Consider the following 24,735-nt stretch of genomic DNA (forward strand, 5'->3'; position numbering starts at 1 on the left):
CCAAACACAAGATGAATAGAACTTCATTTGTGCAACTTAAAGCATTTACAAATTATATTTGAAAGACTCAACATAAACATATCTTTATAGAAACATTATATCCCAGCTGATAATCCACACACTGTAGAAAATACTTCCCATGGACCTTTTTCAAGAAAGACGATTAATTAATTTAGGGGGCGACTAGCTCACTAGGCTAAGAGGGTTGTCTGGGACGTGTTCTGAGTCAAAGTGTCCTTGAGCAAGACACTGTCCCCCTAGCGGCTCCCCGGGCGCCTGTCATGGGCAGCCCACTGCTCCCTGGTACAGGGATGGGTCAAATGCAGAGAAATCTTTCCCCTCAACGGGATAAATATAATGTAATAAAATAAAAAAAAATTAAAAAAATTAAAGCTGCGAGCAGCGATGAACGGGCCCTCGCCTCCTCCCGCACGTCGGGGGTGCTGGCGGGACTCCAACGTATGCAGCCGAGATCGTCTGCGACAGTCGGACAACGCGCTTACAAGTCTGATGCTTTTTTTCTGCTTGGACCGCGTGATGCAGGAAATGATGCTATGCAAATAGTCCATAGCATCCTGTATCCGCTGTGTGGTGCTACAGAACATGCACAAACATGTATTATGTTGCTCTCTAACAACTGTAGACGACATTGTGTAAAAGTCATGTAAATCGGATGCTGGTTGTCAAAAAATGCAGAATTACTTTGGCCAGCAGGTGGCGCTGTGAGTATTAGTGAAAATTAGCTTGTAGACATCCTCAGGCCATGAGTGTTATCAAGCATGGGAAGTTTAGGAGCGTTTGGAACAAGTCCGGTTGAGTTACATCAGCTTTTTTCATGGGGAGTCACGTAAAGTAGCCGCTCGCTACGGCTAAGCCATTCTGTCAAACGTAAAGCTTTTGATAACTTTTAATCACAAAGGTCTTGAGACTGTACCGACCAAATTTGAAGTGGATCCGACAAAGTGCCTAGGAGGAGTTCGTTAAAGTATAGTGACTAGAAATGAGCCTAAATCTATTGAAAAATGACACAAAAATCAAAATGGCCGACTTCCGGTACGGTTTAGAGCATGGTCCCAAGAGACTTATTTGTAAGTCTCTCTGAGATACATAATCCTACCAAGTTTCATACAGGTACCTCAAACATAGCGCTGGGGCTGCTCTTTTGAAATATTGTAGGGGGCGCTATGGAGGCAATTTGAAACGGCCAAGCCAAACACCCATATAAAATATGTCCTCCCATTACCTATAACACATGTATAAAGTTCCATGAGTTTTTGAGCATCGCAAGCCACTGATCCATCAGCCTACTTTTTCATGGCGAATGATGCATTGCCGCGGCAACAGCGTTCAATGAAAACTCCCAATATTCATGATGGTGCATCATCAACGTGTTAAGACTATCTTTACAAAATGTCAGACTGTTCTGGTGAACTGGCTAGGAGGAGTAAATAAAATTATAAAATATGACATTTCCTTTTGCCAGTAGGTGGCGCTATGAGTTATTGAACATTTTTCAATTGAAATGTGCTAAGGGTTGAAGTAGCATCATGCATAACAAATTTCGTGCAGATTGAATAATGTACCTTGGAGTTATAACAACTTCTTTCTTCCCGACCAATGAGGCAAAATGGCCGCCCCGCCACGTCAAGGTTCTTCGATGAAAACTCTAGCTTTTGATAACTGTTCATCACAAAGGTCTGAAGAGCATCCCGACCAAATTTGAAGTCGATCGCATGAATTCTCTAGGAGGAGTTCGTTAAAATACAAAGGCTGAAAACATGAAAAATCACCAATCTCCATTCAACCCCTATGGGTTGAATGGAATGAAAATTGCAGGGTATGTTCCACCATGCAATATGCACAAATACTGCAAATTTGGTGATTTTAGGATACACGGTTGAGAAGTTATGTGTATTGAAAAACAAGCCACGCCCCAAGAAGTTCATTGGTCCGTATCTTCTAAACGCTTTAAGATATCAACAAGCTTTTGATAACTTTTGTGATGGAGATCTAAATAATATCCAAAGCAAATTTGGTAGCAATCGGACAAAGCGTCTTGGAGCAGTTATGAAAAATGTGTTTTTCACAAAATTGAAGATGGCGGAAAATTTTTCCAGGCGGAGATTAGGGGTCTGAGAGGCTTTTTTGTAGAGCTAGTGGATCTGGACATGTGTGTCAAATTTCGAGTAAATCGGACATACTGGCCGAGGGGCGTAGCCGGTCCAACTTTGAGGGGGCGCTAGAGAGCCATTTTTTTTCACACAAATATACAACCTAAATCATACCCTAAGTTTCACCAGACCTGACAAGACTGCAAAATTTGGTGAGTTTTCATGCATGGCAAGTACCCCAAATATGCTCCCAAACGATAAAAATAAAAATCATAATAATAATTAAAGCTGCAAGCAGCATTGATCGGGCCCTCGCAACGTCACACACGTCGAGGGTACTGGCAGGACTCTGGTTGATGCGGCAATGCATTTCTGTGACCATCATACACTGCATGCACAAGTTAGATGATATTTCCTGCGTCGACCAGCAGCATAGCAAGACCATGTTGCCAGGTCTTAAGCCTCAAATGTTTTGAGTGTACCTCCGATACAATCATAAATGTAAGCCTGTTAAGATCATTAAGAAAATGAACGTGTGAATGTGCTTCAGTATTTGTAACATAACAGACTGTCAGGTTACTGGGATGGAGTTCAACTCCCTGCAGTGTCCTACTGATTGTATTTGGACTTACATGAAAGTTAACAGAACAGCAGTGTCATTTGTTTTTACTTGAACACTTTAATTTGACACTGTTTTCATTTTAAGCTCTTCTGTAACTTTAGATTGTAGTGTGAAGCATTCATTGTAACATTTAACCTGATTCTCATGTAGAAGCTCTAGACAGATCATTTATACTAATGCCCACTGACATGGTTTGAAAAACACTGTTGATTAACTTTTGTTCTCCAAGCATCTTAGTTTGCACATATTTAGATCAGAGAAGTCTTTTTCTCATGGTGTGCCCACAAACCCTGTTTGGGCCGCTGTTATTATAGAATTCTGTTTACGTCCGTGGTTGCCAGTAGGTGGCGCTATGACTATGAGTTAATATTGGCATGCAGAAGTCCTAAAATCACGACAGCAATCAAGCATGTCAAGTTTTGGGCAGTTTTGACAAAGTAAGGTTGAGTTACAAAAGCTTGATGGATGATGGCGAATCATGTAAAATTGCCGCGACACCAAGTCCATGTTATCCGATGAAACATCAAGCTTTTAGTAACTTTGAATCGTTAAGGTCTTTAGGTTGTTCTGACCAAATTCTAAGCTGATCGGATTATTTCCCTAGGAGGAGTTCGTAGTGCAGCACCTGGAAAAGGAAATAAAACCACAAGAAATTCATACAAAATTCAAATTGGCTGACTTCCGGTTGGGTTTAGAGCATGGACCCCTAAGACTTTTTTTTAACACACCTGCTTACTTAATTTCATACATCTAGGTGAAACCTACTGCGAGGGCTGCATCGTTGAAATATTGTAGGGGGCGCTATCGAGCCGAGTTGCCACTCTGAAGCATTAAAATCACATCAGATAACTACATTCAGGATTTTAAATGTGTGTGACAAGTTTGATTTTGTTTTGAGTATTTTTAGCCCCTCAAAAACACCTTTGTTTTTCATGGCGAGGAATGCATCGCCACGGCAACGGCATTTCACGAAACAACAAGCTTTGAGTAACTTTTAATCACAAAGGTCTTTCGATTGTTCTGACCAAATTCTAAGTTGATCTGATTAGTTCCCTGGGAGGAGTTCGTTAAAGTAGAGCGCCTGGAAATTGAAAAAACGGCACTAGAAATTCAGACTAAATTCAAAATGGCTGACTTCCGGTTGGGTTTAGGGCATGGCCCCAAGAGACTTTTATTTGAGTCCACATGTGATACATGTGCCTACCAAATTTTGTTAATCTATGTGAAACGTACTGCGAGGGCTGCTTCGTCGAAATTTTGTAGGGGGCGCCATTGAGCCGATTTAACACTCTGATTGAATAAAATCATATTATAGAACTACATTTTGGCCTTGTGATCTGTGTGTCAAGTTTGCTTGTGTTTCGAGCTTTTTTAACCTCTCCAAATGACCATCGTTTTTCACGGCGAAGACTGCGTTACCACGGCAACGGCGTTCGACAAAGCATCAAAAGCTTAGAGAACTGGCATTATGAACTTCTTACATTTGTGTGGAACAAATTTGATGTTGATCTGATTTTCCAACTAAGAGAAACAAGCCAAAGTATAAAGACTTTAACTTACTGTTGCCAGTAGGTGGCGCTATGACTATGATTCAAAATTGGCTTGCAGATGTCTTCAGGCCTGGAGTTTAATCAAACATGTGAAATCTGGTAAAGATCTGATGATGCGGAGTCGAGTTACATCAGTTTATTCGTTCATGGCGAAGGATCAAAATTCGCAGAGCCGCCACGTCGCCACGCTTCGACAACTTCCTACAATTTTCACAATGAAGCATTATCAAGGTCTTAAGGCTTTTGTGACAAAATTTGAGAGGGATCCGATTAATCTGTGAGCAGTAGGGTGTCAAAGTACACAACATATGACTTCCTGTTGCCACTAGGTGGCGCTATTACTATGATTCAAAATTGTCATATACATGTGTTCAGGGTCAGGATGTTATGACATATGAGAAATTTGGAGCAGATTAGGCAATGTACAGCCGAGTTACAACAACTTCCTGTTTCATGGCGAATGGTGTTTTTTTGCCGCCACGCTACGGACACATAGTTCGATAACTTTTTGATCTTTGAGTATCGTTTCACTGCCAAGGTCTCAAGAGCATACTGACCAAATCTGAAGGCAATCGGGTTTAATCTCTAGGAGGAGTTCGTTAAAGTACGGCGCCTTGAAACGGTCCAAAAACGTCATAAAATTCAAAATGGCCGACTTCCTGTTTGGTTTAGGATATACCTCCTTTTGACTTTTTTGTACGTCCCATCACGTTCCACATACCTACCAAATTTCATACAGCTAGGTGAAACCCAAAGTTGGGGCTACTCTGTAGGGGGCGCTATCGAGCCAAAATGTCATGCCGCAGCTGGACACCCCAATAATACTGGAATTTTCACCACGATTGAATTTTGTGCCAAATTTCAAAAGATTCCCAGTACCCCAAGCACCTCCTTTTTGCGATGAAACTGGTACGATAATAATAATAATAATAATAATAATAATAATAATAATAAAAAACATTAGAATAACAATAGGTCCTCCGCTCCGACTACGTCTGTGCTCGGGCCCTAATAATAATAATAATAATAATAATAAAAAACATTAGAATAACAATAGGTCCTCCGCCCCGACTACGTCGGTGCTCGGGCCCTAATAATAATAATAATAAAAAACATTAGAATAACAATAGGTCCTCCGCTCCGACTACGTCGGTGCTCGGGCCCTAATAATAATAATAATAATAAAAAACATTAGAATAACAATAGGTCCTCCGCTCCGACGTTGTCGGTGCTCGGGCCCTAATAATAATTCCTACAGTTTCAATAGGGACCTCGCGGCCCGACGTTGTCGGTGCTCGGGCCCTAATAATAATAATAATTCCTACAGTTTCAATAGGGACCTCGCGGCCCGACGTTGTCGGTGCTCGGGCCCTAATAATAATAATAATAATTCCTACAGTTTCAATAGGGACCTCGCGGCCCGACGTTGTCGGTGCTCGGGCCCTAATAATCCTTACAATTTCAATAGGGCCTTCGCTGGCCCGACGTTGTCGGTGGCTCGGGCCCTAATAATAATACCCCATACAATTTCAATAGGGCCTTCGCTGGCCTGACGTTGTCGGTGGCTCGGGCCCTAATAATTAGGACTGCATTTAATTTGGATGTCCCAGTTGATATTCTCCTGTGTTATTAACACTAGCTCACTGGAAAGGATGATAGGGAGACTTAATTGAACTCAGCCATCATTGTTATTAGGTACACCTGTCTATCTCTATCAATTAAAAGCCAAAATGTTTGCAGTGAGAGAGATTATATACTTCTGGAAGGAGAATGTCATTATTCAGTGCTTTGAGCATCAAAAATTACTTTCTATTCAACCTCTACTGACTGTATTGGGGGGACAGCAGAAATCTTAGCGATGGCTAACTTAAAAGTTAAGCAGAGAAAAAAAACTGTTTGCGTACATATCACTAGGGTTACATGAAAAAAAAATAGTTTTCATTGGGTGACTGACTTTTTGAATCAAATTAATTTTGACACTGCATTACAGATACGCACAGTATACGCACGGTTCACCAAGTTATACTGTATGCATCATCATAAATTCTGCAATCCTGCTCTTTCCTCCAAGGATTGTATCCGCTATATTTGACATTACCACTTGTCACCGTGGGTGTGACGTGCCGTCTGGCATCTAAATGTTGTACAAGTAGATGCGGCGTAACATCAGTATCTCATACCCACTGTGGCGTGTTTGGATGGAGTGCAAGCATGACATTATTTGAGACATAATGACATAACACTGATGCGATGTGATGTTGAGTTTCTCCACCGCCCTTAAGTCATTTTTTCCGATACTGTAATAGGAATCGAAGGCAACTTACCCGCTGGGTGACTCATTAACTGGAACATCTGTCAAAAAGACGAAAACAGCAACCATGAGACAAACTATTCCAAAGCAAAGGAAGCACATGTTTCAAAAATGACAAATGCAACCTCGTCAGAATTTTAGAAAGACGGCTTGAAAGACTGTGACTTTGTGTTGTAATTACTTGTTCCCTCATACTTCTTGTAAAACATTTCTGTCAAAAACTAAGTCACATCTGCCTACACGTAGGACACTGAGTCTGAGAAACTTAAGCAGATGGGATAAGGTAGCCACGGTGATGATTTTGCATGGTTATATTGTATTTTCAAGGAAACTGCCATTAAACTAAATGATTTCCTTTAGATTGCACCATGTAAACTTGAGTCATCTGGTGAGGGAGGGATCTGAATATCAGCTGCTCTCCGCCATCAATTAGATAACAGTAACAGACCTCTACTACACATTGTTATCAACGGCCAGAATTCCTCAACGCATCACCACAGCCCACTCAATGGATTATCACACATAGACTTGGTAAAAAAGCTTTTTAATTAAGCATTAATCGCTTCACTTTGTCCAACAGAACTTCTCCAAGACCTAGATCTCTTTTATCTGGGCGTGTAATAACCAGGGCCTGTTTGGCAGCAATAGCCAGGTAGTAAATATATCATACTTATATCTACATAACTTCATCCAATTAATGGGGATGTTAACTCTGCTCTGTCCACCCGAGGCACAAATTAAATCCTGTTAAGCAGGTATTAAAACTACAGTTGTGGTCAAAAGTTTACATACACTTGTAAAGAACATAATGTCATGGCTCTCTTGAGTTTCCAGTTATTTCTACAACTCTGATAGAGTGATTGGAACAGATACTTCTTTGTCACAAAAAAACATTCATGAAGTTTGGTTCTTTCATGACTTTATTATGGGTTAACAGAAAAAGTGATCAAATCTGCTGGGTCAAAAATATACATACAGCAGTGCTAATATTTGGTTACATGTCCCATGGCCATTTTCACTTCAATTAGGCACTTTTGGTAGCCATCCACAAGCTTCTGGCAAGCTTCTCGTTGAATCTTTGACCACTCCTCTTGACAGAATTGGTGCAGTTCAGTTAAATTTGATGGCTTTCTGACATGGACTTGTTTCTTCAGCATTGTCCACATGTTCTCAATGGGATTTAAGTCAGGACTTTGGGAAGGCCATTCTAAAACCCTAATTCTAGCCTGATTTAGCCATTCCATTACCACTTTTGATGTGTGTTTGGGGTCATTGTCCTGTTGGAACACCCAACTGCGCCCAAGACCCAACCTTCGGGCTGATGATTTTAGGTTATCTTGAAGAATTTGAAGGTAATCCTCCTTCTTCATTATCCCATTTACTCTCTGTAAAGCACCAGTTCCATTGGCAGCAAAACAGCCCCACAGCATAATACTACCACCACCGTGCTTGACGGTAGGCATGGTGTTCTTGGGGTTAAAGGCCTCACCTTTTCTCCTCCAAACATATTGCTGGGCATTGTGGCCAAACAGCTCGATTTTTGTTTCGTCTGACCACAGAACTTTCCTCCAGAAGGTCTTATCTTTGTCCATGTGATCAGCAGCAAACTTCAGTCGAGCCTTAAGGTGCCGCTTTTGGAGCAAGGGCTTCCTTCTTGCACAGCAGCCTCTCAGTCCATGGAGATGCAAAACACGCTTGACTGTGGACACTGACACCTGTGTTCCAGCAGCTTCTAATTCTTGGCAGATCTGCTTTTTGGTGGTTCTCGGTTGACTCTTCACCCTCCTGACCAATTTTCTCTCAGCAGCAGGTGATAGCTTGCGTTTTCTTCCTGATCGTGGCAGTGATAAAACAGTGCCATGCACTTTATACTTACAAACAATTGTTTGCACTGTTGCTCTTGGGACCTGCAGCTGCTTTGAAATGGCTCCAAGTGACTTTCCTGACTTGTTCAAGTCAATGATTTGCTTTTTCAGATCCATGCTGAGCTCCTTTGACTTTCCCATTGTAGCGTTTGTGGGCGTTTGTATCCAATGAGCCCTATTTAAATGGCCTCAGAGAAGTCACCAGCTGTAGTCACTCATAATCACTCACAAGAAGTTAAGAGGCCATGCTATGAAGCTCATTTCATTGACACAACTTTCTAAGTCACCAAAATTGCAAATTCATGTTGCTGTATGTATATTTTTGACCCAGCAGATTTTGTCACTTTTTCTGTTAACCCATAATAAAGTAATGAAAGAACCAAACTTCATGAATGTTTTTTGTGACAAAGAAGTATCTGTTCCAATCACTCTATCAGAGAAAAATCAGAGTTGTAGAAATAACTGGAAACTCAAGAGAGCCATGACATTATGTTCTTTACAAGTGTATGTAAACTTTTGACCACAACTGTACATATCAGCTATGGTCACTCACACAGCATGTGGCTATGGGAAACTGATCAGATACATTAACTAAACAAGAAGCATAAAATCTTGGATGCAGCTTGTCAAAGATTGTATTGTACTGTGAACTAGGTAGTGGTTCAGTGATTTGCCCGGCAGGCAGCAGTTTGATGACAGCGTACATGAGAGGATGGAGCGTGTGGGTTTTGGTTACAGTACAGCAACTTCAATCGCTATCCCCTGTCTCTTGTTAAAAAAGAAAAGGTTGAAGTAACGTTAATTGAAGTCAGATGGTGTCAAACTGTCATAGTCCATTAGCAGTGGTGGAAAATAACTGAGAACATTTACTAATGTACTGTTCTTAAATTAAATCTCCCTGTATTTCCCAATGAGCCAGAGAGGCCAAAGAAAGTGTTCAACATATGTGGACAAGAGATATATTCCCTTCTGTTTATACTATACTTCCGTTTTGTCATTTTCAGCTACCTTATACTTCTATTCCACTACATTTCAAAGATATTTATTGTACTTGGCTATGTTTCTTCACATTTACATGTATTTAGCAGCTATAGGTATGAGGTACTCATTTATTATATAAACATTTGAATGCAAAACTCTACATATCACCCTTTATAAAAAATATTATTCATTGCTAATATGAGTCATTGGACAGCTAGAACAGCAGTATATAGTTATATTACATATAAAGTAACGTCTAATGTACCAGTTTACCTTAACCTTACAACATTAAAATACTCCTACTACTATGGGTCAATGCATCAATAATTATAATCCAATATTAGACAAAATATTCTACAATAACACAACGTTAATACAAAAGCCTTACCTTAAATAATAAATAATGTTATGGTTCGGTTACTTTTGATACCAATATTGGGTCGTAATAACATCAAGGAACTACAGTAACGCTAATATCATTAAGTTATATAAAATAATATAAATATTTATTGTCAATCAGTTTTAGAAAAACGACTTAAGTTCTGCACACCATTTAGTATTGCCCCATTTATTGTAGTAAAGGAAGTAAGGTCACTTTAATATCGGTCTGGACAGCTGACCCAGAGCTGTATAGTACAGACGTGAACAACCAACATTCATCACCTGTTTAAAAATAACCTTATCATCCAGAGAAAGTGTTACCTGCAGTGTAAATTGGAGCTACATCCTTGGTGAGGATGCCCTCCTGTCCAGCAGGAGGCGACGTTCTGAGAAGTTGTGTGCAGTCTCCGCCTGTTTGTGACACGCTGCCTGATGTCTCTCCGTCCTCCTTTTTTGACAACTGGACGGCTCTAAGAGAGTCAGAGGTGATCCCTTTCCTGCCCTCCTGAAGTTTCTCCTCGTCCGCATTGTCCTCAAACGAGAACTCTTCCCCTTGCTCCTCATCTTCCTCCTCTTCATCCTCCTTTGGCGGTTGCTGTTGAGACATCCCAGTAGACATGATCCCTGAAAAAGAGACACAATTCAAGTGTAAGTAGATTGTTAAAAAAGGAGATTGTGATGAAAAAAAAATGACTGATACCACATAATCAACTAATATTTTAGTACAGAAAAATACCTGGTTGATTTAAATTTCTAGTGAAAACAGTGGAATTATGCTCTTTTTGTTGATACATGACCCTCATGTTTTGAGAAATGTGTAAATAGTTTCATTTTTCATCTGCATTCATAGAGAAAAACTGTAATAGAGCATGTTTTTTCCAGCAATGTCTCCACAGACACCTGGTTTGCAAATATTACAATCAGTGGGCCATAGGCTCAATCATCATTGTGTTACAGTTTGATGCTTTTGTTTAAGCATTCACTTTTAGTGTGTAAGCAAAAGAAAAACAAAACTTGAATATATTCAAGATACAAATCGAAAGCACAGAAAAAAATCATGTTGTAACCAGTCTGCATCTGATAATAAGCTGCACTTAATATGAACTTGGGAGTGCTTGAGCCTTAATGTGCTATTTCCAGAGTACTGACCTTCATATAATGTGTATTATTTGGACAAAGACATAACAAAGATAAATGGACTGAAGAACTGGAATGTTCTCTGGTCTTTATAAACATAAGCTGCTTACAGGTTTTTTACAGGGTTGCTTACACACTAAAAGTGAATGCTAAGACAAAAGCATCAAACTTTGACTTTTGTAACCAAGCCTTAGGCAAAGGCACCAAAAGTGCAAACACATTTTCTGCTTTGCACTTCGTTTGCAATCCTGCAAAACACTTCTTGCAAAACCAATGTGTGTAATGTTGTTTCTTACATTACACACATGTTCAAGAATGAAATCTCTGCCAATCATTTGGAGAAAAACTTCTATTCAAAATGCAAAACAAAAACACCCACTTTCACTTACAATACTGTTATTTTACTGTTATTATTTTTGTTTCAGTGATTTAACAATAACATATTGTACTGATTACTGTACTGTAAGTTATGTATGTTTTTTTTCTGAAGCCTTTCTATCTATTTTTGTGTTCATTTAAAAGTGAGGAGATGTACCCAGACTATCAGCACTGGCGCCTATTAAGGTTTCAACTCTCTCGCAGACAAAGGAAGGCCGCATGTCTCCTACTGCTGCGTCTTTTGTCAGCAGAGCAGGGCCAAAAAATAAGCTTGTCCAAGTTAAAATAAAATCAAAAGTTATTTAATAACAAACATAAGCTAAATAATTACAAACTGAAGTACACTATTCATAACAAAACAAACATATTCTATAATAATTATACCTTTGGTTTAAACCTTAAGTAAACATTGACATAAAATATCCACCACTAGGAGTGCTTTAAAACATACTAGGAATGCTTCTAAACTTAAATTCCTCACACGCCCCCCCAGGGATGTGTGCTCTCCCCACTGCTCTTCTCCCTCTATTTAACAGACTGCACCTCAGAGGACCCGTCTGAACCTTCTGGACCCGAGAGCCCCCACCGGCGGGTCCACATGCATTCATCCAAAAATTCACCCACTCATAATGCCAAACAAGTGCACTCATCAGTAACGAATATAATTATGTCGCATACCTGCTCAAACTGCAGCTCCTGCTCTACAAAGTCATCTCAGCTGTTTGTACAAACTCCAAACACAACTCAGATAAAGCTATATATAATACCAAATATCAAAATCCATATAGACCCACTCGTCACATTTATGCCAATAACTTTTTGAAAATTCATTCAATGCTAACACAGCTCAGGAGATTGGTAGCAACCAGGCGGTCACAGCCATATTTTCAGTAGGAGCTGGCTCAAATCGTGGCAGCGGCAGCTAGTAGAGGCACTTCCTGTGGCAAGCTCAGCTGCAAGTTGTGGCAGCTGAGCTTGGCACAGGAAGTGCCTCTACTAGCTGCCGCTGCCACGATTTGAGCTTGCCCTTTCTCCATATTTTTCACATTCCGCTACGACACCGCATCGCAGAGACAAAACAAAGCCATCATCACAATCCGCATTATCGATCACATCATAAACCAGCTCTTTACTTTGAGATGTTCCGCAGCAAAAAAAGTATTAATCCATTCATTTTTACTATCCATGTGCGCAGTAGACAGCCCTCTGTTTGAATACAGTGATGCCGGGGCATTGTGTACCTGCTAGCTGAAGGGGGAGGGTTATACGTCTCAGCAAATCAAATTTTAGAAATTTGACGCTCGGGTAGTTTTTTTATTCTGATTGGTTAACAATTATGTCAATCAGAGTCACGCTGGGTTGTCTCAACAGAGGAGGCAAAAACGATGTAAAAATTAACATATTGTGCTATGATATTTATTAAATTATGCATTTTTTATAGTCAAAAATAAAAAATTTCAATTTGTGCAGTGTGCCATCTTAATTTACTCTTAACATATATACTGATAATTACACAACTGAACAAATCTCACAAGTGTTACCTTTATTATAACACCAAAACTATTAAAATACACCTTGTAGTTAGACGAAATACACTATTTTAGTATGGGTATGCAATTTTTGAGGGTTCAGAAGGATCGCAGACGACACAACGGTCATCGGCCTCATCAGGGACGGTGATGAGTCTGCATACAGGCGAGAGTTTGAACAGCTGGTCCTCTGGTGCGGTCAGAACAACCTGGAGCTGAACAAGCTCAAAACTGTGGCATTGACAGTGGACTTCAGGAGGAGCCCCCCAACACTGCCCCCCCCCTAACCATACTCAACAACACTGTGTCCGCTGTGGAAACCTTCAAGTTTCTGGGATCCACAATCTCCTAGGACACAAGCTGTTCCAACTCCTCCCCTCTGGTAGGCACTACAGAGCACTGTACACCAAAACCACCAGACACAGGAACAGCTTCTTTCCACTGGCCATCACTCTGATGAATAATAAATAAGTCATACTGCACTATTACCACCACTTGCACTACCACCTCAATTCCATTGCCATTGTTGTTTATAGGTTTATGTTCACGTGTGTACTTATATATATATATGTATATATGTATACATATATATATGTATACATATATATATATATATATATATATATATATGTATACATATATATATGTATATATATATATATGTATATATATATATATATATATATATCTATACATACATATATACATATACATATATATATACATACACTTTTTTGGGATATATATTTATACTTATATTGTCACAACTCTGCCACTACTATTCTGTTTTTTCCATCTTTCACTCACCTAATCAGTTTATTCAGTGCACCTGCCACCTCATCAGCTCATCACTCTCACCTGCTCACTCTGCTGCACTCACTATTTAGACCTCAGCCTCACACACTCTCACTGCCAGATCGTTCTCCGCTTCCATCCAAGACCTTCCAGCGTTTCCCTTTGGACTGATTCCTCATTACCGACCCTGCCTGTCTTGGACTACCCCACCTTGCCTCTACCCCGGTTATTCACTCAGCCTTCTGTCCCCGACCACGAGAGCCTGCCACTGTATTCCTGTGCATGTTCTACCTGTTGTGTGTTCCAAAAAAAATAAAGCTTCGATTCAAACCATCCGTGGTGTTTGTCGTACTGCTCCTAGGTCCTTACTACACCCGTTACAGTACGATCTGGCCATAACATGGATTCAGCAGACGGCACCACGGCATGGACCCGGCTCGAGGCGATGCAGCGAACCGAGACCATGGTGTTCACCAACATCGCCAAAGTTAGCCACAACCTGGCGAATGAGAATCAGATTCTCACCTCGTTGATTGACCAGGTACGGCAACTCACGACAGCCACAGCTCAGACCAACGCGGCGGCATCGCCGCCACCTGCTTCGGTTTCCTCGGGAGTGTTTCCAGCAGTTTCTACGGTGGTCTCGAAGCCCCAAACGTTATGCGGGGGATCCTGAGGGTTTCAACGCATTCCTGACGAACTGTTCCATCCTGTTTGCATTGCAGCCCCGCACCTTTGCGTCAGAAGACGCCAGGGTGGCGTTTACTATCAACCACCTGACGGGGAGAGCTCGCCTGTGGGGAACGGCGGAATCGGATCACCGTACTCCTGCCTGTGCTTCCTTCCAGTCCTTCTCCTCCGAGCTACGCAAGGTTTTCGGAGTGGTGTCCAGGGGACCGGACGTCACAGGAGGGCTAATAAGGCTCCAGCAGGGCCACCAATCTGTCACAGACTATGCCATTGATTTCCGGACCCAGGCATGATTTAAGTTCTTGGAACATGGACGCCCAGTGTGACGCATATCTGCTCGGTCTAGCGGATTACGTCAAAGATGAACTCATCGCGTTCGAGCTACCCACATCTCTGGACGGACTTATCGAGGCAACCTCCAGAGTGGATCGCCGCATCCAGGTCAGGCGGCTGGCAAGGCGCCGGGAACAGTCAAGCCAGGGGCAATCTCCTCGCTTTCCTCATGCTACAACTCCGGAGTAGACGCCGACACAGCCGCTTCTTCAAGAGAGCGAACCCATGCAAGTGGGACGTACTGGACTATCTACGGAGGAACGTGAGCGGCGCCGACGAGGACACCTCTGCATGTACTGTGGCCAGGTGGTAATTTTGCTTACAAAGGCCCGGGCTCGCTAGTAAGAAGGGAAGTACTGGTGAGTCGAGCAGTTTCCCGATCCTCCGCCTGTCAACGTCCACTTTTCCACGCCCAGCTACTGTTAACCGGGTCCTCCCATACGATTTCCACCTTCTTGGATTCTGGAGCAGACGCGTCCATTATGGACGAGGAACTCGTGACACAGTTGAGGATTGACCGGATACCTCTTCCCCAGGCTGTTCCAGCCAGCGCCCTGGACGGTCATCTTCTGGGGACTGACTCACCAACCCGCTCCGGTTCAAACCATCCCTGATGTTTGTCTTACTGCTCCTGGGTCCTTACTACACCCGTTACATATATTGTATATAGCTGTTAAATGTTTATACCTACATCTGTTCTATTTTTTTTTTTTGCAGCCCTTTTTTTATTCTTTATATATTTTTCTTGTAAAATTGAGAGCGGAGTCGAATTCCATGTATGCATACATGGCCAATAAAGCTGATTCTGAAGTGTGCTGCTTTGAAAAAGTTATTCAAATGGTGCATTGTTTTGCTACAAAAAGGTAATTTGGAAAAAAGGATTGTTAGGATTTGATTGCGGAGTTCCCACTTTGAAACAATGACATGTTATTCTCCAATTGTTGTCTTATTTGGCATGTGTGTAGAGTGTTGACACAATGAGCCAAAGTGTGTAAGCAATTGCGCAAAAACAATCGCATGTAACAGATCTTTAAGTAAAAAATTTTTTTTAAATCGGTGTAGTGTTGTTACACTGAACTCAAATTAACTGTTAACCCTACAGTGTGCTCACAATTTAGTGTTTTCTTACAAGTGCATAAAAGCACAAAATGCGTTTTTCAAAGGGTTTGATGAAATTGAAGTAATGTGCACTTACAACTACTCCCAATTTCTGACAAACTCAAAGAGAGAGAGAGAAACAGAGTCCAAGCACAATAAACATGACTGTAATGAAGACCCTCTCCATTACCAGCATTTGTGGACTGTTTTAAGACGAGAGAGAGAGACACACACACACACGGTTTAATGTTTTATTGTACTGTTGTGGTTCTGATATGTTCTCAGGCATAGATGTTGAAGGGCGGGCCTGAAGATACAAACATATTATTGGTTTGTTATCTTTACCGAAAGGATTGAATATAAACTGTCAATAGTGCTATTGTGATGTGTAACCACAATAGAGATCATATGGATAATTGACCATAGGATGTTAGGAATCCATTTCAAAGTATGTGTTTAGGTAATTGTATTTACAGGTAAGGGGTATAGTTACCTATCTTGTAGTGGGGTGGAGGTCCTTGTTGGTGGCAGGCTATGTAAGGCTGCCATATTCAATCTAGTCGTGCTGCCAGGACCACATGCTGCTGGTGGTCCAACATGTAAAGAGCTTTGCCATGTCTTTGTTGTTTTGTCGGTGAAATAAACACCTGGTTGGTTTGCACATAATCTCTGTGTTGGTCCTCCCTCTTCTAAAGTCCATGGATGGAAAAAGACTTTTCCCATCAAAAACAAATATGGAAGAGCATGCAGCATCAGTTTCAGCAGATACAGTTGCAGGTGAATGAAATGAAGGAAGATAACAAACGTGAGCGGGTGGAGCTGAAAGAGAAGCAATCTCTGAGCAGAAGTGATGACGTTGATGAGGGAACAGGTCAGACGAACGCAAGACTTCAGAGGGAACCACCAGTCCGCAGAGAACCGAAGCTGCTCCCACTGTCGTCAGATGATGACATTGAACACTTTTTGACGACATTTGAAAGAATGGCACAAGTCTGTAGATGGCCAAAAGATGAGTGGGCTGTTCGCCTGGTCCCTTTGCTGACAGGTAAGGCAAGGAGTGCCTATGTGCTCATGGACATTGCAGACGCTGAAGATTATGAAAAAGTTACAGCAGCAATATTGGCAAAATATGAAATCACAGCAGGTACGTACCGCCGAAAGTTTCGGTCTATGAATATTTTTCCAGGAGAGACCCCACGTGAGCTGTATGTTCGCCTTAAAGACTTGTTTTCTAAATGGGTCAAACCAGAAAAGTCAACAGTGAAAGAGATATCTGAGATGTTGATTCTTGAACAGTTCCTGAGGATGGTGCACCCGGACCTTGAGGTGTGGATCCGAGAGCATGACCCTCATACTGCGGAGGAAGCAGCTCAGCTGGCTGAAGTATTCACAGCAGCCAGAAGAGGGACCAGACACACCACCTTCGGCAGAGACACCAATTTTGCCCAGAGAAGCAAGTCCACTGGGGGTGAGCGGGGCTCTGGTCAGGCTCAAAGTAGAGTTTTTCCCAGCGGTAGACAGTTTCCATCTAGTAACACCAACAAGTCAGACCCTGATAAAAACACTCCTTTCAGAGCTTCTAAACAAGATGTGCGATGTTACCTGTGTAATGGGGTAGGACATACTCAGCACTCTTGTCCACTTACAAACCACACGAAACCATCTCTTTTTTGTTCAGTCCCTAGGCCAACTACACAACAGGTAGTTAAAGAGACAGCCCGTACTGCACCAGTTCTAGTGAATGGTCAAAGAGAGATGGCTCTCTGAGACACAGGGGGGTTTCAGACAGTGGTACTATCCAGCCTGGTGCCAAGGGACAAGTGGAGTGAGGATACGACCTGCATTAGTTGTATTCATGGGGATGAGCATGGGTATCCTACTGCTGAGGTATATCTGACAGTGGGTGGGCAGACATTTCTTTTGCCAGTAGCTTTGGCTCCTAAGTTACCATATGCTGTCATTGTTAGCAATGATGTCCCCACCCTCTTTGATCTTGTGCAGCAGGCAGAAAAGGGCAAGCCTATCACACTCAACCCAGTAACTACGAAGGTTCAGAGCACAGAGCAAGAATGCAGGGAAGCCCCATTGGTAGAAGCTACTGTGGTTCCACTTACAGGGACATCTAAAGCTTGTGTTATGGTGACCACGAGGGCTCAGAGTTCAAAGGAAGTCCTCAAGGAGTTGCCATTCTTTGGGGTAGAGTGGGAGACAAGTGAAGTTAGGCCTTCTAAGAGTACATCCACATTACTCCGTTTTCGTTTGGAAACGCATATGTTTTGCTACGGTTACACTGAGCGTCCACACTACGCCGGCGTTTTGGAGCACCGTAAACGGAGTTTAGATACGATCCCGAAGCCGGATAACTTTGGAAACTCCGGGTAGCGTATTCGTGTGGACGGACGGAAACGCATACGTTTGGAAACCATGACGTAACACCCACGATCGACTACCAGGTTAACTGACAACTGATTACAGGCATTGCTGACCTTGTTGTCTTTACTAGCAGCTGTTGTCCAGTTAAAGTCTGCATGTCTGCGGAGGAAACAGCTGTTATTGTAGCGATCGGTGAGCGGCGAGAGAGAGAGAGAGAGAGAGAGAGAGAGAGAGAGATCAGTGAGCGGAGAGAGAGAGAGAGAGAGAGAGAGAGAGAGAGAGAGAGAGAGAGACCCGCAGCGCTGTAACTAACGTTAAGTCTGAAAAATAAAACGTATTAAACTTTCCACGAACTGTATCTGTTTGAGTTTATAGAGGAAGATTTGAGAGAAGATCTTAAGTATCAAACACATACTTACGATCATTAAAGACTACTTTATTACTCTGGTTGCTTAGTTACAAAATACAACAATCTACTTCCTGTTTACATCGGCGCATGCCCAGTGTACGTGAAGAGTCACGTGATATTCGTTTCCAGGCGTGTAATGGACGGAGATCTCTTCGGAAACGATGGCTGAAACGCCGTGTGGATGGAGATCGTTTTTGTTTGAAAACTCCGTTTCCAAACGAAAACGGAGTAATGTGGATGTAGCCTAAGACTAAGGCCGAAAAGAGGAGAGAGAAATGGAAGGGCACAGCTAAAGTGATGGAAGAGATTTCTAAACCAAGTCCTCCGTTAGATTTAGACCTTCCACTAGATGTAGGTGCACTACAGAAGGAAGACCCTACTTTAAAACTTTGGTTTGACAAGGTGACAGAGGTTGAGGGGGTCAAGCAGGGTTGCCCAAACTGTCTAGAGGAAGTTACCTATGTAGTAAAAAAGGGGATTCTCTATCAGTGCAACAGTGATGTTGAGGCTTTAGCATTACCACAGCAGTTCAGACAAAGGGTGATGGATCTTGGGTACACAGTACCATGGGCAGGACATATGGCATTTCAAAAACCTTTGCGTAGGATTGCCAGTCGTTTTGTGTGGCCAGGTATGTACAATCAGGTTTTGCAGTTCAGTAGTTCTTGTGAGAAGTGTCAGCTGACTTCACCGAGTAAAGGTGCACGGGCCCAGCTACAGCCATTGCCAATTATTGAGACACCTTTGGAAAGAATAGGCATGGATGTAGTGGGACCATTAGAGAGGAGTTCTTCTGGTAACAGGTACATCTTGGTAATTTGTGATTATGCGACCCGGTATCCTGAAGCTTTCCCCCTAAAGTCTGTGAAAGCCAGACATGTTGCTGCCAGGACCACATGCTGCTTGTGGTCCAACATGTAAAGAGCTGTGCCATGTCTTTGTTGTTTTGTTGGTGAAATAAACACCTGGTTGGTTTGCAGATAATCTCTGTGTCAGTCCTCCCTCTTCTAAAGTCCAGCCGCTGCGTGGCCAGCCTAACAATGACATATGGCAGTTAGACAGACCGTTAGTTGAATTAAAGAGTCCGACGAGGCTTAGTGGCAGATTAATTAAGATATCGACACACCCGCTGATGAAAACATGTGCCCTAACATTACAAACCTCAATTATCTAAGAGGCTAATTTCATCTGGTCTTATCAAAGAAAACAGGTAAGACAGCAGATAAGACATTTGAGGAGCTGATGAAAAATCCATGAAAAATCAACACCGGCAAGTATGTGCAAACACATAACATGTTTTGCAGTGATTTTTGGACCTATGGTACTTCCTCAATAAATAGCTGGGTAGTTAATTGTCAGCTGAAATCATGGAAATTAGATTTGTTGTTGACATATTTTCAAAATAAAATGGACATTTTCCAAGACACACATGCCCGCAAGGCATCAAATTGCTGCACATAGTAATTGTTGCATTATTACACAAAGTGGGGATTTTCTGTGACGTACGGACTGCTAGTGTAACGCTCAATGAACCCAGCATCTGCTTTGCATTTTGATCAGCAACGAACTGCTTCCAATGCTGGACCATTCTTGGGCCTGATGGAGCAGTTATGTTGGGCTCCTTTGGGAAAATGACACCATGGAGCGGAGGTGGCTGTAAATTCATTGTCAGCATTTGTTGCTCAACCTGGATACAAGGGCTGTCATGATGTCCGTTAAAAGCTCTCAATACATTGTTTGCTGACTCTACTGCTTGCTGTTTGTTAGCTCTGTGGTTTAGGAACTGCGGTGGCTTTGAATTTCTTTTAGGTCCTTTTAAGGCGCAAGATACTAAAGTGGGAGCATTTTGATTGCCTCTCAACGGTTCAAAACACTTCTGCAGCTTTGTGAGCTAGCCTTGAGCTAGCCAGTTAGGCAACCTAACATGCACTAACATGCACTAAAAGCACACGTGGCTGGCCCGGCTCTGTCAACAAAGGATAGAGAACTTCTGATAATAACACACAGAAGGAAAACAACTTAATTCTCTGCTAAGGTACACGTTCTGTTATAAGTTAACATAGCAAATAGTTGTTTTACTATGTTAATGTTCAGAATGTTAAATACAGCTGCTTTAAATTACCGGGAGAATAAAAGTTATGTGTGCTTTCTTTAGAAATCCGCTCTCCGCGGGTAAAATAGTATGATATGCCACTGCAGCCTTTGGACCCAGCCACCTCCTCTGTACCACAAACACCGTATTTTTTCCCAGTCGGTCCACACATTGGTCGTGTCAACAATGACTCTTTTGTGGAGGGAAAAACTTGTGCTCAGCCTCAGAAAGCATTGTTTCTACATTCGTCACTGCACTAGTGATTAGCTCACAGGTCATTTGGGTCATGGCTGTGCCGTCTATGGTATGGTTCATGTAACTTTGGTGGGAAAAAAGTAGGATTTTGTCAGAAGAAAGCAGCATCCTCTTTTAATGAACACTTATAGAAACCATTAGTGTGAGATTTCTATTGAAAGTTATTGTCACTGTACTTCCACTCAGATAAAAGTCTTTCTTTATATCAGTTATTCCCAAACACTGGGTCACAGGAGATTTTATTAGGGTCGCCAAATCAATTTGCAGAAATAGTCTATTATTCAGCATTTATATCCACTTTAAACCTTAAATCCACATGAGGGTTGTATTGATGAGAGGATATTAAAAAGTAAAGTATATGAGCATGTAAACTTTATATAATAGATGTTTTCACATTATTAAAATCAACAAGACAGCTGGTGCCTCGAATGAAAGTTCAGCTTGATCACACTAATACAAAACCGGAACCCACATTTTTTTCTCTTACAATGACCCTCCCCAGAATCAAAATGAAAGGTACTCTGAGCGACTTTCTTTGAGGGGAGGCATTTGGACAAGCCATAAAATGCACTCCAGCTTAGAGTAATAAAGAGCCCCAAGGGTGGAGCTGCGTGAAAGCTATTCTTGAGGGGAAAATAAGATACATCACAGAAAAGAGATGAAACCAACTCCTACACACCCTGTTCCTGACCCTCATAGAGCTCTGAAAACTCTCCCGCTGTGTACCAAATGTGCTAATGAGTGGAGGACTGTTTTATAAGTATAGAGGAAAGTGAGGTATGTTTATGTTCATGGGTGATCCGTGGGACGCAAAGTCACATATTTGCAGTGTACGCTCTTATTGAAAACCCCAAACATTTTATTATGTCTTGTTATAAATGTTCCGGTTCTTGAATTTGCATTTCACATCATTTCACAAAGCAAGGATGTTGAATCTGCATTAAAAAATAAAAGGAAATGACAGAAGGACAAGAAAAAAAGTCTGTATTCAAAGTCTTGTATTCAAAGTTTTCAGTCCAGATTTTGTAGATCTGCGTATCTTCTAGCCACTCATTTACAGAGTCCTATGTTTGACCAAGCACATTGGTCAGTGGCAGTCGGGTATATCAATAGACAATGGCAGAGAGCAGCAGCTGGTGGCGACTGAATAAGTCACTGAGAGCACCGTTACTTAAGGCCTTTTTTTCCTTAACAGGGTTTGGCACACAAACACTCGGCAGACAATGAGAGACCAGCCGACCATTGACAGCAACAAACAGTGCCAGGCAGAGACGTTTCTGCTCCAGGCGCTGCTTCGTTCTTCAGCTTCCCTGAGGACATCCTATCAAGAGGTATACAAATGTGACTCGGCCACTTTAGGAACCGCAAACTGCTCCTTGAGAACATACGGAATATATATCTTTCTCTGGCTGTCAAAAGGCAATCTGAGTAGGAGGCTGTTCACAGGCATTTGTGGATTTCATGGCTTCACTTAAACATATCGTTGCCCCTCCAAAGATTTTTTGGAACACAGAAGAAGCGAAGCCTATTGCATTATATATTATGAATGTCATGAATATTTTAAATTTCACTTGAAATGAATTTCTGAAGACTGTGTGCCAAAGGCCACGTAGACTATCATGTCACACTGTAAACACAACATCATTATAAGGCTGTCTGTGCATATTTGAGAGACTTTCCCTCAGGTTTGCCGTCAAGTTGCTATTGTTAAGACATTCAGAGACATATTATTCACTCGAGAGCCCTGTCTGGCCTTCATATGCCCTCTGCTGTAGAGGGCAGCTCCAGTTGTGTCAGTCCACAACAGCAGTGGTGTGCTGATGGTGGCAAATTAGTCAAGGACACAGTGGGAGTAACCTCCACCTCCTATCTGGCATTTGTTCTCACAGCGTACAACGTACAAACGCTAAGCAGAGATGAGAATGTCCCGAATGTGTTATCCTGACAATGCATCAAGAAAAATTACTATATGTCCAGGTTAGACGGTACAAAGTAATTTCTTCGGCATTTCTGGCACACATTTTTTCAGCATATGACAAGTTAAAGAGTAACTGCACACTTAAACATGTCTTTAAAGCTGTAAACTAAACAATAGGACTGATGAAAACGTCAATGTTGGTGTTAATATTGACATTTCTTACCAAAATCATAAAAAAAAATCGGTATTTCATGGTTGAAAAGGGCTCAAAGCACCATCCACTGTTCTAAATCAGCACTAATCTTGGAAGGCCAATTCTGAGATAAAGTCGACTGTGACTAATCTACGTCATGAAATGAATGAATGTTAAGGGCCTCTAATCAGACCTCGCTCCTCGCCTCTACAGCACAGCACAAGTCTGTTCTCTCTACTCCATGTCGTGGAAATTAAGCTATCAGTACATTACAATGTCTGTTGAATCAGTATTAATGACTGATTATATGCCGATAGCAATGTGCTTTCCTACGCTGTGACAAGAGTGTTTAGATGTCGCATTAAGTTAATTTTTGTCATTTCGATGGCTAGTTAGCTAGCTAACATTAGCTTGCTACTTCCACCATGCTTTCATGCTAACGTTACACAGGTTACAGAAAATAAGCAGAACAGCAGGCTGGTAACCAGCGGCCACGCTGGGTCCCTGCTCCCCGCCTCTAGGAGACTACAGCTGGGAGTAGAGCAGTCGGACACTCCGGAGACAAAAGCGCAAACGTTACGGTTTGCTCTAGCTGAGTGTTATCAGTGGCGCCTGCTCTCTTCCCGGCAAAGTAGTCTCCCAGCGGCAGGGAGTGAGGCGGAGGGAATGCAGGGTGTAATTCTTGTCTCGATTGTGGTCTGGTAAACAGTAAAACCATCAAATTCAGTGCCACATGCCATATCACTATTTTCCAAGCTATTGTAGCCGTCATATTTGACGCTGCATCAGGGCTTTCATCGAAGTTTGCATGGTTTGATCTCTCTGGCCCTTGCCCACATTTTTGCATTATTAGAAATATGCAGCAGTGGGTGGCTCAGACCTGTACCGCCCACTTTACTCTTTAAAGATAACTAATAAATCCTGGAACACAAAGTGACTGCTGTATCTTAATCTTGACTGTGTCATTGACCAATGCCAACGACTCAACAACCATCTTTCCGTTGAAGTGTTTCTGGATTTCCAATACCAATCCCACTCAGTCTCCACCACTTTAATTTCAACTGCAACATTGTGCAAAACCGTTATAATATACAGTATTTTACTTTTCATTAGAGTACCTCATCTTGTTGCATTATTGCTATGATTAGCTAATCCATCACTGGCTGAAGGCTGAGACAAAAACTTGTGTAGGGGAGGATATGTTTAATAGCTGCTGCCATCTCTCCTGACAGCCAGTAGAAATGAATGAAAGTCATGAGTTACTCAAAGGACTGCAGGGACTTTTTGATTGGTGTCTTGTTAGTCACCTCACTTTTCAAATGTTAGCAAAGTGCGACCACCAAACTCTTCTCTTTAAACTCAGATAGATATCTATATGCACATTCTGCACATTAAAAGTGGTACTCCGGCAATTAAACTTTCATCAAGTTTGGGGAATCACAAGAGACAAACTGAAAAAAATGAATGATCAAGATGAATGCAACAGAGGCCCGAGGTATCCTGACGTTTATTTCCTAGTGTGGGTCAAGTTCCAAAAGCAATGGATCCTACACTTCCCCTGATGCAGAGGTTTTAAAACTGCAAGGTGTGACGCAGAGGGAGAGATGAGAATCAAAGAGAGGTGAAAAGGACAGGTGCATGCTGTCTAAGAAGATGGTGAAGTTAGTTATTGTAGTTTGGCCCACTTATCAGTGCAGCCAGCAGGTGGAACAGC

General features: G+C 41.9%; 1 protein-coding gene across 3 annotated transcripts in view; it reads right to left on the minus strand.

Moving 5' to 3' along the window:
• Positions 1-24,735, minus strand: part of arhgef10la (Rho guanine nucleotide exchange factor (GEF) 10-like a) — a 148,443-nt gene that overhangs the window by 120,870 nt on the left and 2,838 nt on the right. For all 3 annotated transcript variants that reach the window (XM_068712574.1, XM_068712576.1, XM_068712573.1), the window contains exons 2-3: positions 10,143-10,445; positions 6,608-6,635 (exon numbers count right to left, since the gene is read on the minus strand). In XM_068712574.1, the coding sequence (XP_068568675.1) occupies positions 6,608-6,635; positions 10,143-10,440 (326 nt within the window). In that variant the 5' untranslated portion in view covers positions 10,441-10,445. The remainder of the gene's footprint in view (positions 1-6,607; positions 6,636-10,142; positions 10,446-24,735) is intronic.

The sequence above is a fragment of the Cebidichthys violaceus genome, unplaced genomic scaffold, assembly GCF_023349555.1.
Source record: "Cebidichthys violaceus isolate CVI_PGR_0920_01 unplaced genomic scaffold, fCebVio1.0.p SCAF_17, whole genome shotgun sequence".
In the NCBI taxonomy this organism is placed as follows: domain Eukaryota; kingdom Metazoa; phylum Chordata; class Actinopteri; order Perciformes; family Stichaeidae; genus Cebidichthys; species Cebidichthys violaceus.